The sequence below is a fragment of the Budorcas taxicolor genome, chromosome 8, assembly GCF_023091745.1.
Source record: "Budorcas taxicolor isolate Tak-1 chromosome 8, Takin1.1, whole genome shotgun sequence".
NCBI classification, from domain to species: Eukaryota; Metazoa; Chordata; class Mammalia; order Artiodactyla; family Bovidae; genus Budorcas; species Budorcas taxicolor.
Window position 1 is genome coordinate 76,701,967 of NC_068917.1, and position 18,413 is coordinate 76,720,379.

General features: G+C 43.0%; 1 protein-coding gene across 1 annotated transcript in view; it reads right to left on the minus strand.

Moving 5' to 3' along the window:
* Positions 1-5,678: 5,678 nt before the first annotated feature.
* Positions 5,679-18,413, minus strand: part of ADRA1A (adrenoceptor alpha 1A) — a 108,117-nt gene continuing 95,382 nt past the window's right edge. Inside the window, exon 2 of the mRNA XM_052645257.1 lies at positions 5,679-6,196. Within this exon, the coding sequence (XP_052501217.1) occupies positions 5,679-6,196 (518 nt within the window). The remainder of the gene's footprint in view (positions 6,197-18,413) is intronic.

An 18,413-nucleotide genomic window follows, 5' to 3' on the forward strand; every position in this document is an offset into this window, starting at 1 on the left:
TACAAATTTGTCCTCAGACTTTATAATCTAATTAAATATGGATTCCTCATAGTTTCACAATGATCATTTATAGCTCAAGATGTGCCACTTTGACTATGCTTTGGAGGGCAAGTAACGTAGTGACTCCTGAGCCACAAGTAGAGGAAAGACAGTTGATTTGTCTTTGGAAATGAATCAGCAACAGCTTTAGGGAAGTTTCTTGTTGAGCAGTTGCAGGAACGCATTACTGAACAGCTTTGAGCAATGACCAGGGTAAGTCTTCCTCCTCCTCCACAGCCCTCTTCCAACGCCATGACCTTCCTTCGAGGTAGAAGACTCAGTAGTTCATGTTGCAGTAGCCAAGACATTATTTTTTCCTGTACAGAGCAGACAAGATCCATCCACAGCCCCTGTGACATTGAGGTCTGGGTAAGAGGGAAAGAGGTAATGCTGACAGGATCGCTGGCAAGATCCGGCATCCTCTGCTCAAATTCCAGCTTGCTCTTGACAGCCCAGCCCCATCACAGTCATCTGCTCTCACTCATCTTGCAGGGACTTGGAGGGCCAGAGGCTGTCACTGCTGCCATTGCTTTTGGAAGATGACGGACCCCACAGCAGTCTGGGCTCAGCCCTGCTCCAAAGTACAGTTTGCAGACAGGGAGCAGATGTCAACAGTGTTCCAACTGGAGCTTCACCAGAGCTGTGTGCAGCTAGTTTGATGGTTAAAAGTCCTAGTAGTGTAAAAAGAAACCAGAGTGACAAATGAGCACACCTCGGATGCCACCATATTTACCACTGCTGCCTTCTTTTCCAGTCTCCCTGGTTTTGCTTGCAGAGTTTACCTTCCATGCACTTGGGCTCCCTTCTCCCCTTGCTGATGAGCAGAGCTCTCTCCTTAATTAAGTGAACAAGTACTCATACACAGAGGCAGCGTCTCTTCTGGCAGGACGATCTGAGCAGAAACAGCCCCCGAAGCAAGTGAGAATGTTTGTCAAGCTGTGATTAAGTAGCCGTGATTAAAAAGTGAATAATTACCTGCCCAAGCAAAGAGTTTCTAACATGTTCTAACTCCCAGGCCATAATCATGAACCTTATGGGGCCAGAAGGTCTGCATGATGGTTCCTTTTGGGGGTTGGGGGGGCGGGTGGGGGTAACCAAGATGCTCAGGACTTAAAAGTTTTCATTTGTGAAATCCAGAAGCAAGAGGATGCCATCTAAGAAGTAGCTATAGCTACCAACTGAGTCTTCATTTTCAAAGATTGCCCAGGTCTCTGGTACTTGAAAACCAGCATTCTGAACCATTTCCTCCTGGTGACAGACATGAAATTCACATGTCTGACATACTCTCTGGACTCTATAATTCCTGGTGAAGTATCTCTAATTCCTTCTCTTTCTCCAACTCAAAAAAATTATTTTTGGAGTACAGGTGAAAGAAAGTGATATTGTATTTATTTTTTATTTATTTTAAGAAGGGCTATACTTCCTGAAAGTGTGCTTATGAACTGTGGCTCGTAGTCAATAACTTCAACACACTGCACAATGTGTTTTTTTAATCCACAAATGTGTTTGCTGTTCTAAGCCAAGGCAGCCTCTTCTGCCTTCTCTTACATGTCCATCTTCACCCAGTTTGATATAATTTGTTCTTCACGCAAAGCCTCAGTAACATTCCAGGTCACAATACCCTACAAAAGTGGTGCAGCTTGATAGAACTGTAGGTGCCACACCCTTACAATTATGACCTGCTCTTGTGTTTGGCTGGGCTGGAAAATTGGTGGCGTATTTATTGAGATTAATTGAAAGCAAATCCCAAAGAAACAAAACATTCAAAGTTTGAGTATAGTGGCTTCCCTGGTGGTTCAGTGGTAAAGAATCCGTCTGCCAATGCAGGAGACACGGATTCCATCCATGATCCAGGAAGATCCCCTGGAGGAGGAAATGGCAACCCACTCCAGTATTCTTGGCTGGGAAATCCCTTGGACAAAGGAGCCTGGTGGGCTAGTCCATGGGGTCGCAAAGAGTCATATACGACTTAGCAACTGAACAATAATAATGACAAAAATGGTTTAGTATCATCAGCATATCCAACTCCAATTTGGGGGCTTTGACGTTTACTACTTATGAGGCTGAGGTGTTGGTGGAAAACATGTAGACATTAGGGTTTGGAAGACCCAGGATCAAATCATGGTTCCTCCTTGGCCTTGGGTGAATCATTAATCACATTTAACTATCAAATTTCTTGGCTCTCAAATAAGAACAGTAGAACTGCTATGACATTTAGAGACTATGGATGTGAAATGTTCTGCTTGTGCTTGGCACATAGTAACACCTAAGAAGAAAACCTTAAGAAAATATTTATTTACCCAAATGCCACAGTCCACTATGGATGGACCAATCCAAGTAGCTGGCAAGAGCATTAGAAGCCCGAGAAGGCAATGGCAGCCCACTCCAGTACTCTTGCCTGGAAAATCCCATGGACGGAGGAGCCTGGTATGCTGCAGTCCATGGGGTCGCTAAGAGTCGGACACGACTGAGCAACTTCACTTTCACTTTTCACTTTCATGCATTGGAGAAGGAAATGGCAACCCACTCCAGTGTTCTTGCCTGGAGAATCCCAGGGATGGTGGAGCCTGATGGGCTGCTGTCTATGGGATCACACAGAGTCGGACACGACTGAAGCGACTTAGCAGCAGCAGCAGCGGCAGACCCCAAGTGATTTTAGGCAGAAGCAGTGTTGGCTGAGACCTCCCTTATGGGAGGTAAAATGAAGAAAGCGTAACACATAAAATGCTTTTCTGAAATCCTTGCAAAGCTCTGGCGAAATTCCTGAATAAAGAGATTCAAGGTCTCTCTTAATGCATGCGATTTGAATTGCAGAAGAAACTCAAGTTTCACCTATCCCATAATGTCAAGTTGATTTTTTGCTGATGTTTAGACAATCCTGAAAGCAACTGCTTTTTATAACACATTAGAGAAGATATTTTGATCACTGTTACTCTGGGTACATTCTCCAAACTCCAAATAGAAGCAGTAAACATGTGAGTATAAATATGACGATCATTTGTTTAACTGTGACAATTTTAGAGAGTTTTTGGCATGCTCCAAGGTACAGAGATTTTTGTGGATGAGCGAAAAAAATAACTCGTGTATTGTTTATCCCGCTTTGACTAAGTCTTGGGTGACATTATCAATTTTTCGTAAAACTGGTGTGTTTGTACCTAATATCAAGTCATGGGAAAGGAAAAAAATGTTAAAGTTTGCCTCCCTGGAGGGCCTTGGGATGGAGAAGCGTGTAGCAGACAATTATTTATGGATAGTTTTACATGAATACAATTGTCATGGATTTTATCTGATGACCGGAAGGTTTTCAAATTGTTGTCTTTGATTAGAAGTGGCCTTAAGGCTAGTTTTCCGGTGATCCTAAGCTTTTTAGTATTTAAAATTTAAATTTGTCTCTAAGGTGTTTAAAGACGAGCTCAAACATGGAGTCATATTCTTGTGAAGAAAAACTGTTACCCTTCTTTTCATGGAGTTGTTCTTCCTATAAGGGTGAGCCTGGTCTAAGTAGTTTTAAAAATTCAAATCCTAAAAGAAGTTCTTCTCAACAATGAAACTGAAGCAAGGTGTACGTAGTCAAGTCCTTCCCGCGTGCCTCCATGCACAATATGACACCCACATCTGGAAGAGCCATCGTGAGACGTGCAAACAGACAGAAGAGTCTAGAAATACAGCCAGCATCTACTGCCAGAGTCTAAGTTACAAGCAAAAGGCAGAGTGTCTAACTGGACAACAAGGAGACACTTTCCAGAAAGGACCAAAAAAGCAGTAACATTCTGTGTCAAAACACAACCAACAACCAAACTCCAACTGATGTGCAAACATACCTTCCATGGCAGTATGCAAACAAATTAGCCTTTCAGAAGGATTTCAGGAAATTATCACTTTGCTGCAAGGAAAGAAGGAAAAGATGATGGTGCCACTACCTTTGCAGTGAAGGTTAAATAATGTCTGTAATGGAAAATTCCCTGGTGGTACAGTGGTTAAGACTCTGCACACTCACTGCTGAGGACCTGGGTTCAATCCCTGGTCCGGGAACTACGATCCTACAGGCCATGTGAGGTGGCAAAAATAAATGAATAAATAAATGAAAATTTTAAAATGGCAATAATCTGTTTTAAAATTCTTAGAGGGAATTACCCCAAACAGGGGAAATAGACCATAGAAATGGTTAGAAGTTTTAGACCTGTGATTCTAGTCAAGCATTATTTCAAAAACATAAATCTTCTTTTAAATTCCTATTGTGGAATGTGAAAATATTTTAGTTTTACAGATAGTCACCATCTGTATCTCTGTAATATATTGAATTCTTGAGGTTTACCAAAATTTGATATACAGAAAGCAAAAAATAACTCCTCCCCCAAGTTCTTGTAAAAAGTGGGAATAGGTTCAATAAATGGGGGACTGGATCTTTTCTCAGCATAAATAGACTTCTGTCAAAAACAATTTGCAAACTTCTGTTTTTGATGGGCTTAAAGTGACCAGAAAGCATCTTCCTAAGTGTATCTTTCAGAGTTCAGGAAGGGGGTACTTGAATCATCAGGCTTATTCTGGCATGTCCCATGTGCCCTGGGGACCATGGACCTCACTCATTATGCAGTAGTGAAGCAGCTGAGAAAAAATGGCAGTGGTGATATGCCATTCAAAATATTATATGCCCTGGGTTTTCATAATGGAATTCTGGAAAAGGTAAGTGATTTGCCAAGAAAAGCCTTTCTATGCCATGTTGAAAAGGCTGTGGAGTAATTTTGTAGCCTGTTTCTTAGCTTGAAAGTAGCACCCACCCCACCCCAAACTCTTGATCTTTAAGTATGTTACACAAGAAGCCTTTCTCCACCTGATCTTGGAACCACTTATTGGAATTCTGTCCATAGAAGTTGAAGAACTGACTCTCATCCTTACTGTCTTCCATTAGGAAAAGCCATCCTTTTCCCAACTGGTTCTTTCAACACTCTCTAGACCCAAGTGCAGATGACCATTGACATAATGAGTGCCCCTCACCCTCATCCTTAGGGAATCGGGAGCAGTATCCTGTCAAGCAGCAGCAAAAGGTAAATAAAATCTCACTGTCAAGTTTCACCCAAACTGAGAAAGGGTGGACTGTAAAACTTGCTCTAAAAATAATGTGTCTGTATATTGGCCACCATCTTAAGGCTCTTCCTCTCCAGGCCTTCTCCCCATAAAAATCCAACGTGGCTTTCAGCAAGTTTAGCCTGGAAATAAAATCCCCTCACTCCATCAAGAAATAGCTCCAAACTTAGAGTGCATGCTCAAAATATTCATGATGAAATCATAATCCTATATTTATCGTCTTTTGGATTGTGTATGAAATTCTGTTTCCCATGGTGTTTGTCGTTGAAAGGGGCAGGCGTAGAAAGCAGGCTCAGAGAATGACCCAGAGAGCATTAGCCTCAAGGAAATGCTGTTTCTCATCATAGTGAACTGGATGGTGGTAGGACATCTTCTCTCGTCTCTAAGCCCTACCTCTGCCCCAGAGTCAGCTCTCCTCCCCAGCCCATTCCCAGATGGTCCCTGGTTTACTGGCTGTGTCTCAGCATCCACGGAACGTGAACTGGCCTTCCCAGAAGGAAGTGGAGAGTGGGTGCTTAAGATCACCCTCCCGTCCTTCTGACCTTTCCTGTCCTTTAGACTTCCTCCCCATTTTCACTGAGGGAGATGGTGTGGATCTTAATGGTTGGAATCTGATGATTCTCTCCATGGCTGGGGGTCGAGACCCCCAGGCAACAGCACACTTGCAAAAAGCTTTTACTTCTCACCCGGGCAGTGGTGCAGGCTGACGGGTCTCTGGCCACCGCCATCCTGGCAGATCCGCGGGGTAGGGAAGAGAAAATTTTCCATTCACAGACCCCATCCGTCTTGGAGATCTTATAGAAGGTCTCTGCAGATCCCACCGGAATGCGAACCAGGTCCTTGTGCTGTCCCTCCAGGGCGTGGCTGGGTGCATGCAGTGTGTAGCCCAGGGTGTGTTTGGAGGACTGCTTTCGTCGCAGACACTGGATTCTCAAGACATTCTGAAAGGCCTTTTTAAACTCTTGACTGGAGCATGGGTATATAATGGGGTTGATGCAGCTGTTTAGGTAACCGAGCCAAAATGCTATTTTAAAAACGGTTTCTGAGGGCCTGAAATCAGGAAAGAAAGACCCTGGAAGAAAACACAAGAGATTCATACATGTTATTTGCAAGTCAATGGGCCACTTGGCTAGGAAAATAAAGTAAACTCTCCAACAAACACCTTGATCGTATCTCGAAAAAGCTCCAAATGGTCCCAAATGCGTTTGAGTTTTCACATTTGACTGATCACATCCTTGTTAATATCCTCAAAAGCCATTCATACTTGGTCCACATCAGCAATATCATTTACGGGAAAAGACCCAAAGGATAGGGCTGCACTGGTTCTTAGTGATGAAATATCACTTGATGTCCACTAGGAAGCTTTAAATCATGAAAACATGAGACGGAGGCTGAGTCTACATATGCAAATTGTTTTGCCTGAATTTAAAACTAAGTTGAAATTCATCCAAACATTCCTATTAAAAGAAGATCGCCTGAATTGTTCTTTTGTTCTTTGATGCAGTATTACATGGGCTTCCCAGGTGGTGCTAGTGGTAAAGAACCTGTCTGCCAAAGGAGGAGACAAAAGAGAAGAAGAAGGCATGGCAACCCAATCCAGTATTCTTGCATGGAGAATCCGACGGACAGGGGACCCTGGCAGACGGCGGTCCATAGGGTCGCAAGGAGTCGGACATGACTGAGCAACTGAGCATACAAGCAGCATTATACAAATGCAGCCTAAATATTAATAATTGGAATCTTTTTCTCTCCTGAATGTTGGAGTAATATTTTCTAATGAGAATTTCAAATTTACAAACTATTTATTGGCTTTGTCAACTTTGACCAGTGATTTTTTTCTCTGATGATGCCTCTTGACATTGCAGTATACTCACCTGTTCAAAATACTCCAGTAGCAGCCAAATGCTTCTTAAGAGCTTGACATGCAGGGTCTTTTCCAGTGCTAACCTACTCTAGCTTTCTAACATTAATACTTGCACTGTAAACAGACACACTACAAAATTTTCTCCAAGTCACTGCTCATTTTTTTTGGGTCCAGATGTCCAAAATGACCTTTAGTGTCCTCTTTACCTACTCAAGTCATCCTTTAACTTACCCAGCAGGAATCAAGTTTCAGGTCTCTTTACGTCTTACATAATAACTCTCTCATAGCTCCTGGAGGCAAAAATGGCAAAACCAAGTTATCTTAAAGTGGGAACAGTGTTACAGTGTTAGTCGCTCTGTCGTATCCTACTGTTTGCGATCCCACAGATTGTAGCCCACCAGGCTCCTCTGTCCATGGAATTCTCCAGGCAAGAATACTGGAGTGGGCTGCCATTTCCTTCTCCAGGGGATCTTCCTGACCCTGGGATTGAACCAGCGTCTCCTGCATTTCAGGCAGATTCTTTACTACCTGAGCCACCAGGGAAACACCATGTGAACAGTCTTAGAGGTTATTGTATTCAATTACTCAATTTCCAAAGGAAAAAAACAATGATTGAAGTGGTTGTCACAAACTTAATAGCTATGTACTAATACAGTGATAGATAAAGAGATATAGAACTGCTAGCCCAGTGTTATTTATTTTCTGCACAATTTCTTTCTTTTGCCTCAGCCTCATAAAGATCTTGATTTTTTGTCTTTCTTTTTCTCTCTGCTCTAGAGACCCATCAGAGTCATGACAAACTGATGGATAGGCTTAAAAATCTACTCTGGCAAACACTGCCCTGAAATTTAGCGGAGAAGCTCATAAATATAAACAAAGAGTAAAGTTAAATATTGTAGAACCAAAGAAGGCAAAATGGTACAATGATTGATGAGGGTATTTTTTGTCTCCGAAGCATATTCCCTGTTAAATTCAATGTGTCTCAAAGAAATTAAAACACATACAGGCACATACAGAGATGATGGTTGTTAAGTGGGAATGTATTATCCTTAATCTCCAAAGCTTTTAACATTTTCCTATAGTTATAATACAATGTACTCATATTGAGTGTCTGGTTTGAGCCAGGCTCTGTACTAAACAGTCTACATAAATTTAATCATCATTAGTAACATCAAGAGTCATATGATTCCTACTGTATAGCACAGGGAAGTCTACTTAATACTCTGTATGGGAAAATACCTATATAGGAAAAGAATTTACAAAACAGTGGATCTATGTAAAACTGATTCACTTTGCTGTACATTTGAAACTAACACACTATAAATCAACTATTAATGTATTCTAATAAAAATAAAAGTTATATGATTCATATCAACACCCCCATTTTACAAATTAAGAAACTGATTTAATGAGATTAAATAATTCTACTGAAGTCACACAGGCAGAGGGTTAGCTGGGATTTGAAATTGGGAAGTCTGACTTTAGGGCCTATGTTCCTTTATCATATCTGAAAATACTTTAGAATAATGCATATCTAGGAAATGAGGATGATATATGGAGAATGAAAAAGGGTACAGTTGGGGGAGTTAAACTAGAAATATGGTTTCTCAAACTTAATCTGAGCGGTGAAAAAAAGCAGCTAATGTGAACATGAATGGTGATTCTTGTGAATGTGTTCAGTTCCAGAAAAATCCATCTTAATTATGATGCCTATATGTTGTTCCATATTTCTTCCAAATAGCAACAGTGAAAGGATTAAGGGGACTCTCATCTCAAGGCAGGCCTTGGGTTGGGCTTAATGAGGATATATGAGCAGGGCAGGTCCCAAATTATCTTGTCTGGGAATTTCATTCTTCTGTAAATCAGCTAGAGAGGGGAGTGTGTGTCCCTTATTTGAAGAATTTAAGAGAAAAAGAAAAAAATATGTGAATTCTGAACACTAATGCTATTGAGATGATTTCAGATCCTTGGAGTTTCCCATAATTCCTTCAGGGACACTCTTTGTATTCACAGAGTCCTGTTCTGCATAAAGACATCTCAACATTTCCTTTCAGTCCATTTCCTCCTATTCCTCTTCCCTCCTTTGAAGTCTCCTTACAGAGCCAAGCTACTCTGGCCTTCCTGTTGTGTCCACAGCTTCAGAGATAAATATCGGTCCTTTCCCTCAGGTGCCCTGCTCAAAATACCCATTTCCTGGTGGCAGCTGAGGCACAGGATGAGAAAGGTGAAAGTGTAAATGTGTTAGTTGCTTAGTCACGTCCGACTCTTTGCGACCCCATGGACTGCAGCCGACCAGGCTCCTCTGTCCACGGAATTCTCCAGGCAAGGATACTGGAGTGGGTAGCCATTCCTTTCTCTAGGGCATCTTCCTGACCCAGGAATTGAACCCGGGTCTCCTGCATTGCAGGCAGATTCTTTACCATCTGAGCCACCAGGGAAACCCGTAGGATGAGAAAGTAGATAGTTAAAATTAATTTACACCTAGATTTTAGAGACAGTCCTGTTTAAACCATGCAGAAATACTGTCTTGCTAATTATAGCAAATCTCTTGATATTGGCTTTTAAGACAGTGAATGGGAGATTCTTCTGGATCAGAGGCTCTCCCATAAATGAACCATTTGGTTTATCCCATCAAGTGTGTGGCAACACCTATATGTGTCTAAACCTAGCATGATGTGCCAATGCCCAATCTGACAATTCCACAGAGGCAGGTCATGGGACCCATTTCTCGTCCCTGCAGTCTTTCATCCTCCCTTTCAGGTGATTCTCTTTTGTTAGCTTCCAACTGGGCTTTTAGAAAAGGCAGAGGAACCAGAGATCAAATTGCCAACATCCGCTGGATCATCGAAAAAGCAAGAGAGTTCCAGAGAAACATCTATTTCTGCCTTATTGACTATGCCAAAGCCTTTGACTGTGTGGATCACAATAAACTGTGGAAAATTCTGAAAGAGATGGGAATACCAGACCACCTGACTTGCCTCTTGAGAAATCTGTATGCAGGTCAGGAAGCAACAGTTAGAACTGGACATGGAACAACAGACTGGTTCCAAATCAGGAGAGGAATACATCAAGGCTGTATATTGTCACCTTGCTTATTTTACTTCTATGCAGAGTATATCATGAGAGATGCTGGGCTGGAAGAAGCACAAGCTGGAATCAAGATCACCAGGAGAAATATCAATAACCTCAGATATGCAGATGACACCACCCTTATGGCAGAAAGTGAAGAGGAACTAAAGAGCCTCTTGATGAAAGCGAAAGAAAAGAGTGAAAAAGTTGGCTTAAAGCTCAACATTCAGAAAACTAAGATCATGGCATCTGGTCCCATCACTTCATGGCAAATAGGTGGGGAAACAGTGGAAACAGTGTCAGACTTTATTTTGGGGGGCTCCAAAATCATTGCAGATGGTGATTGCAGCCATGAAATTAAAAGACGCTTACTCCTTGGAAGGAAAGCTATGACCAACCTAGACAGCATACTAAAAAGCAGTGACATTACTTTGCCAAAAAATGTCTGTCTAGTCAAGGCTATGGTTTCTTCAGTAGTCATGTGTGGATGTGAGAGTTGGACTATAAAGAAAGCTGAGTGCCGAAGAATTGATGCTTTTGAACTGTGGTGTTGGAGAAGACTCTTGAGAATCCCTTGGACTGCAAAGAGATCCAACCAGTCCATCCTAAAGGAGATCAGTCCTGGGTGTTCATCTGAAGGACTGATGTTGAGGCTGAAACTCCAATACTTTGTCCCCCTGATGCGAAGAGCTGACTCATTTAAAAAGACCCTGATGCTGGGAAAGATTGAGGACAGGAGAAGAAGGGGACAACAGAGGATGAGATGGTTGGATGGCATCACCGACTCAATGGACATGAGTTTAGGTAGACTCCGGGAGTTGATGGTGGACAAGGAGGCCTGGCGTGCTGCAGTTCACGGGGTCTCAGAGAGTCGGACATGACTGAATGACTGAATTGAACTGAATTGGGGTTTGGAGAAAGACTCCTAACTGTATTTCCTTCAAATGCTTTCCAAAAGTTAAAAGAAGACAGTACAGTCTTCTTTCCAAACTTCTTCATATTATTCACATATTTTAAAATGCATTTATTTATTTATTTGGCTGTGTTGAGTCTTAGTCATGGCACTCAGGATCTTCCTTGCATCATGTGGGCTCTTTCGTTGAATCCCATGGACTCTCTAGTTGTGGCACATGGGCTTAGTTGCTCCAAAGGCATGTGGGATCTTAGTTTCCTGACCAGGGATCCAACCTGAGTCTCCTGTGTTGCTAGGCAGATTCTAAGCCACTGTACCACCGGGAAGTCCCTTATTCACATCTTTAGATCTCTTTCTTCCCTTCATTTTTCCTCTCTAGGAAGAGAAGATTGAGCTGTGTCATCAGGGTTGGAAAGAGCTGTTGTTTCGTGGTCCCCGTCAGGGTGCTCTCATCTTAGGACCCCTTCCTCTCCTCAGAGCTTTCTGCTCAGGGATCATCTTTTTCTGAATTCCTCACAATTTCTTTTCCCAACCTCACTTTCTTCTTGATTATGATGATGTTTTTTAGACCAGGAAGTTTGATCATGATTCTCTTTGTTGTCCTCCCATCATGGCATGGAGCACCGGGGTTGAATCTGCCTGGTTTAGGAACAGACGTCTCTGGATCTAGTCACTAGGATGAAAACTCCCTTTTAGTGGGAACCATGTCAGTTCTTGCTCATAGAGCTCCAGAACCCAGCACAATGCTGGTGTTTCGAAGTTGTTGTTTAGTCGCTAAACTGTGTCCAAATCTTTGCAACTCCATGAACTGTAGCCTGCCAGGCTCCTCTGTCCATGGGACTCCCCAGGCAAGAACACTGGAATGGGTTGCCATTTCCCCCTCCAGGGGATCCTCCCCACCCAGGGATGGAATCGGTGCCTCTTCCATTGTCAGGCAGATTATTTACCACAGAACCACCGAGGAAAGCATCCTCCTAATTTTTGCTGAATGAATGGCTGAATGAATTTCTTGACTAACTGACTGAATAATCCTCCCTGTCCTCCCCATCACTGCTTCATAGTGTGGCCTGGCTTCTTCTCTGCCTCACAGCCATGGCCCTTATTTCTCATCATGCCCCTGCCTTCCTTCTGTTGTCTCTTTCTTGTATTTTGGCAGAGTTTCTGCTCAAAACTCTGGTGTTCTCTGGGTTGTTCTTCCACTATCTGATTTGTGTGTTCGTCACTCAGTCGTGTCCAGCTCTTTGCAACTCCATGAACTGTAGCCCACCAGATTCCTCTGTGCATGGGTTTCTCCAGGCAAGGATACTGGAGCGTGTTGCCTTGGCTTTCTCCACTATCTGCTTTACCTTACTGCATTCAGTCAGTTCAGTTCAGTCGCTCAGTCGTGTTTAACTCTTCACGACCCCATGAATCGCAGCACGCCAGGCCTCCCTGTCCATCACCAACTCCCAGGGTTCACTCAAACTCACGTTCATCAAGTTGGTGATGCCATCCAGCCATCTCATCCTCTGTCATCCCCTTTTCCTCCTGCCCCCAATCCCTCCCAACATCAGAGTCTTTTCCAATGAGTCAACTCTTCACATGAGGTGGCCAAAGTACTGGAGTTTCAGCTTTAGCATCAGTCCTTCCAAAGAACACCCAGGGCTGATCTCCTTCAGAATGGACTGGTTGGATCTCCTTGCAGTCCAAGGGACTCTCAAGAGTCTTCTCCCACACCACAGTTCAAAAGCATCAGTTCTTTGGTGCTCAGCTTTCTTCACAGTCCAACTCTCACATTCATACATGACCACAGGAAAAACCATAGCCTTGACTAGACGGACATTTGTTGGTAAAGTAATGTCTCTGCTTTTCAATATACTATCTAGGTTGGTCATAACTTTTCTTCCAAGGAGTAAGCGTCTTTTAATTTCATGGCTGCAATCACCATCTGCAGTGATTTTGGAGCCCCCCAAAATAAAGTCTGACACTGTTTCCACTGTTTCCCCATCTATTTCCCATGAAGTGATGGGACCAGATGCCATGATCTTAGTTTTCTGAATGTTGAGCTTTAAGCATACCTGGTATCTAATACTCTAGTTTTTCTCACCATGCTCCACAGGAGGAGCCAGACATTTGAATTACCCATAACAGCACAGGGTCTCCTATTTCGCTTGTCATCGTAGGTGTGCTGGGCACTTCAACAATTTCTGTTCAGACTCTGCTGCAAGAAACACAAACAGCTTCCGGCTTAATTCGCGGAACTCCTCCCCCTGTAGGTTGGGTCATCCCTTGCATGTGAATTTGCTTCACTGAATTCCCAAGCTTTGGAAAATCCCCAAGCCTCTAGAGACTCTTCCATGCACTGAGTTTCCTCCATGATTAGGTCCTTCTGCAGAATTTCTGACTCTTTTCAGGTCCCTCCAAACACTCTGATTGACTAAAACTTGGCCAGACTGAGACAGGAAGAGCCTGAGTTTACCCCTCAACACCATCTACAGCTTCACCCTTGGAGATTCACTATCCTCCCTTCCATTGTTGAGGGCTCTAGATACCAAGGAGTAATTGAAACTGATGATTTCAAAAGATGCACTTAAGTCTCACTTGATGTCCTCTCCACTGGAAGAATTTCGCTTTTGGTTTCTGATCTGGGACTCATCTGTAGGCTTATTGCGGAAGATACCAGGACCCATCCCAGTGAAGGCTACACTATAGTCACATTTTAGCTACAAAGTTACAGCAAAGTTTGCTCTCAATGGTCTGCATAGAAAGAAAACTATTTTCCTGCCAATACTGGACTCCTAAGTGTGTTTTATCCACCAGTGTTCCAGTTCTCTCTAAAGTACATGAGGATAAAAATGGAGTTCTCAGGAGAGGGTGGGATGAACTGAAAAAGTAGCATTGACATATATACACTATCAAGTGCAAAACAGATAGCTAGTGGGAAGCTGCTGTATAGCACAGGGAACCCAGCCTGGTGCTCTGTGATGACCTAGAAGGGGTGGGATGAGGGGGGCGGGGAGAGAGAGACAGGCTCAAGAAGGAGGTTGTTGTTCAGTTGCTCAGTCTCATCTGACTCTTTGTGACCCCATGGACTGCAGTATACCAGGCTTCCCTGTCCTTCACTATCTCCCAGAATTTGCTCAAACTCATGTCTGTTGAGTTGGTAATGCCATCCAACCATCTCATCCTCTGTCACCCCCTTTTCCTCTTGCCCTCAGTCTTTCCCAGCATCAGAGTCATTTCCAGTGAGTCGGCTCTTCACATCAGGTGGCCAAATGAAGCTTCAGCTTCAGCATCAGTCCTTGTAATGAATATTCAAGGTTGATTTCCTTTAGGATTGACTGGTTTGAACTCTTGGCTGTCCAAGAAGGAGGGAAGATGTACATATATACATAGGGCTGATTCACACTGTTGTACAGCAGCAACTAACACAACATTGTAAAGCGATTTTCCTTCAATTAAAAAATTAAAAAACCCCAGAAGTTCTCAAATTCTAACCCAGCACTGATAATTAGAAGGTGCGTCTTGAGTTCAGCTCCTGTTGAATCAGGGGGACTTGGTACAGAAGTTGGAAGCCATGAGTCAGTCTTCTTGGTTCTAGCCTTCCAACTTCTACACTTAGTTTCACCTACCTGAAAACTTGACATCTTAATGACAACTTTGAGAGATATCAGGTTATGACAAGCTTTAATTAGCTGGAGTCACAAGATGTTAGAATGTGAAGAGTGGCAGAAACTAGGAAACCTAGCAGGCACTGTCAACCCCTCCATAACAGATGAAGAGTGTACGGACAAGAAGGGAAAGTGGTTTCCATAAAACTGTCTGCTCATCTGTGGTCCAGAGACCCAGACTGTGCTCAGTTTCTTCTTCTGATTTGCTGGGCCATTTGGCAACTGCATGACGGCATAGGAAGTACTGATGGTGATATGTCCAGCTGTGGTCATAGAATGACAACCGGTTTTGCAGAGATAATGAGAAAGAAGGGGGAGAAGAGCAGTGTCATCAATAACTACACAATTTAAAAGTTGCAATGTTCAGATACTGGAAAGTAGAACAGTGGGTGATGGTCTTGGAAGGGCTCATGAAGGGTATCACATTTTGAAAACTGGAGTTTAAATGACTTCAATTAAAAAAACATGGACACCCAAGGAGAAGCTAATGTTAGGTGGCTATGGGAGAAAATAACCCTTAATTGTTTCTCTTTGTCCAACCAGCGGTCTCTCCATGTGTGTGGTACCAGTCCAGTGTGGCTGGTATACATTCAATGAATAGGGGAGAGACACAAGCTGTTACATAAATAGGTGGCCAATTCCCTAGGCCAAGGAGCTCCAGTGCCAAGCAGTATTCAAGCCAGATGGGTTGGCATCTTCTGGCTACGAAGACAGTTCTTGCCCCATCGAGCTAAGTCTGAAAGAAAAGTTGTTGGAATCAGAGTATAAGCACAGACTCAAGCTCTTTGTCACCTGGAGTCCACCAGGTGCTCCACATTGGGTGGCTGATTTGGCTGTGTCACAGTGACTTGCCTGAGCCCTTCTGAGGTTCATCCAGGGGCCACCCTTGTGCAATTCTCAGCCAGACAAGAATCTTTAAGTTAGCTCCCTGGAATAGTGGACAGAAATCTCTAAGAATACTGCCAGATTAACTGCAAACTGGAACCCTGGGCTCTTGACCCAAGATCCATGAATAGACTTCCCATGAAATGAAATGCAGTCTTTGTATGAACAGAGATTCATTTTCTGGAGAAGACTTCAGCTTCTATCAGCTACTCACAGTGGTCTTGGAGACCCAAGGTATGGCCAAGCCTACCTCCCAGGTGCTGAGCAAAAGTGGTACCTCTGCCTGGTGCACTTCACTTAGCCTATATTTGTGCATGCTCAGTCATGTTTGACTCTTTGCCACCCCATGGATGGTAGCCCACCAGGCTCCTCCGTCCATGGATTTTTCCAGGCAAAAATACTGGAATGGGTTACCATTTCCTACCAGGGAATCTTTTCCATCCAGGGATTTAATCCCCATCTCTTGCATCTCCTGCATTGGCGGGCAGATTCTTTACCACTGAGCCACTGGGGAAACCCCCACTTAGCCTATACATCCTGATAAGAGCATCCAGCTTATAATCATGACAAAAAGATGTCAGTTCAACTCCTCTTTAGAAGGACTTGCTCTTTTCTTCTCCTAGTTAATTGGGACTTAAAATTGCCTTTAAGGACAGTCACATGATTGCTCCCTGGAAAGAGTTAACTGCTGGCCTTTTCTGAGCTTTCTGGAGGAAGCTTAAATAGTACTCAGGGTGAGGAAGGATGGCAGTGTGGGAAGGTGCAGTGAGTAGGGGAAAAGACGCACATTGTGCGCAGGGACCACAGAACAAACAAACAGAACAGAACAAACCTGGAGCACTGTGGGGACCAACTGTGGATGGAAGAGTTGCCCTTTTTCTCATTTTCTGGGGACCAGGGTATATCGGCCATGGTTGCTATTGTCAAGGGCTTCCCAGGTAGTACTAGTGGTAAAGAACCAACCTGCCAATGCAGGAGACTAAGAGACGCGAGTTCAGTCCCTGAGTGGGGAAGATTCCCTGAAGGAGGAAATGGCCACCCAGTCCAGAATTTTTGCCCGGAGAATCCCCGTGAACAGAGGAGCTTGGTGGGCTACAGTCCATGGGGTCACAAACAGTGGGACAAGACTGACTTAGCATGAACACTGTTGTCAAGAACTACTGCTCCACCCAACACTGATGGGTAAAGAGGTCACCTGGGGAGACGTTTTCTCATATTGCATACTTCATACTTCTTCAAGTGGAAGACATTCTATATGGGATCTTTCTGGCTGTGTAGTGTGTAGCTCTGCAGAATCAGGGCTTTTATCCTGGATGAATCCAAGTGGCTCGAAGTAAAGCTCTTTAAAGGTGTCTCTTACCAGTTATCAAAGCCCCAAACAGCATTTCTCCTTGTAGAAAAGAGCACCATGTCTCCCAGAACATGCATGCTTGTCCCAAGATAACTCAGGAAAGAATGACCAGCTAGACCAGGGCTAGACTCATCAGGTACATTTCCTTCAAAAATCTCCTTGTTATTGTCTGTTTAAAATTAATACGTAATTTAAGTGCTGTCAACAGATGGCAAGATTTTTTCTTCTCCTTTACTTAGTGAAATATATTTTGATTCAGGAAAAGAATAGTAATTAAGTCATCATGTTCTGGTTTTTAAATATTTATTTATTTATTTTGGGCTGTGCTGGGTCTTCATTGCTGTGACCAGGAGCTACTCTCCAGTTCTATTGCACAGGCTTCTTATTGCGGTGGCTTCTCTTGTTGTAGAGGACGGGCTCTAGGGCACACAGGCTTAAGTAGTTGCGGTTCCTGGGCTCTGTTTTGCAAGTAAGATCATCTATACCATTTTTCTAGATTCTACATATATGTATTAAAATATATCTGTTTTTCTCTTTCTGACTTATTTCACTCTGTATGACAGACATCCATGACCTACTGTATAGCTCAGGGAATTCTACTCATAGCTTTGCGGTGACCTAAATAGGAAGGAAATCCAAAAAGAGGGGTCATATGTATACAGAGAGCTGATTCACTTTGCTGTGCAGTAGAAACTAATACAACATTGTAAGGCAACTACACTTCAATAAAAATTGATTTAAAAAAATCTTCAACTTTGCATTCAACACATTTGAGTCAGTACTAATGAGGTGGATGAAGCTAGAGCCTATTGTAAAGAGTGAAGTAAGTCAGAAAGAGAAAGACATATATTGTATAGTAACACATATATATGGAATCTAGAAAGATGGTGCTGATAAACCTACCTGCAGGGCAGCAATGAAGACGCAGACAGACAATAGACTTGTGGACACAGTGGGGGAAGGAGAGGGTGGGATGAACTGAGAGAGTGGTGTGGAAATGTAAACATTACCATATGTAAAATAGAGAGCCAGTGGGAATTTGCTGTGTTACACGGGGAGCTCAACCTAGTGCTCTATGACAGCCTGGAGGGATGGGATATGTGGGAGATGGGAGGGAGGTTCAAGAGAGAGGGGACATATGTATACCTGTGGCTGATTCATGTTGATGAATGGCAGAAGCCAACACAATACTGTAAAGCAAATGTCAATAAAAAATTGAAGAAAAAATGTGTGTTCAAAATCCAGCTCATCCACAAGCCCCTCCTTCTTCATAGTCTAACCTGTCTTCTCACCGTCTCCACTAATGAGTCAATCTAATAGCACTCATCACCATCTTCTATACTTATTCTTTTTTTTTTTTTGTCCCTTTCTATGAATATGAACTCCTCAAAGGCATAGGTTTTTATCTTTACATTTCACTGCTAAGTCCTCAATGCCAATAGTTTGTAGGCTCACAACAAATACATGTTGAATAGATAAGACATTCGATTTTTATTTTCAGTGTCTCTTTAAGGACACATACTTCTTATCCTTCATCTAATCTCCATCAGTGTCGAA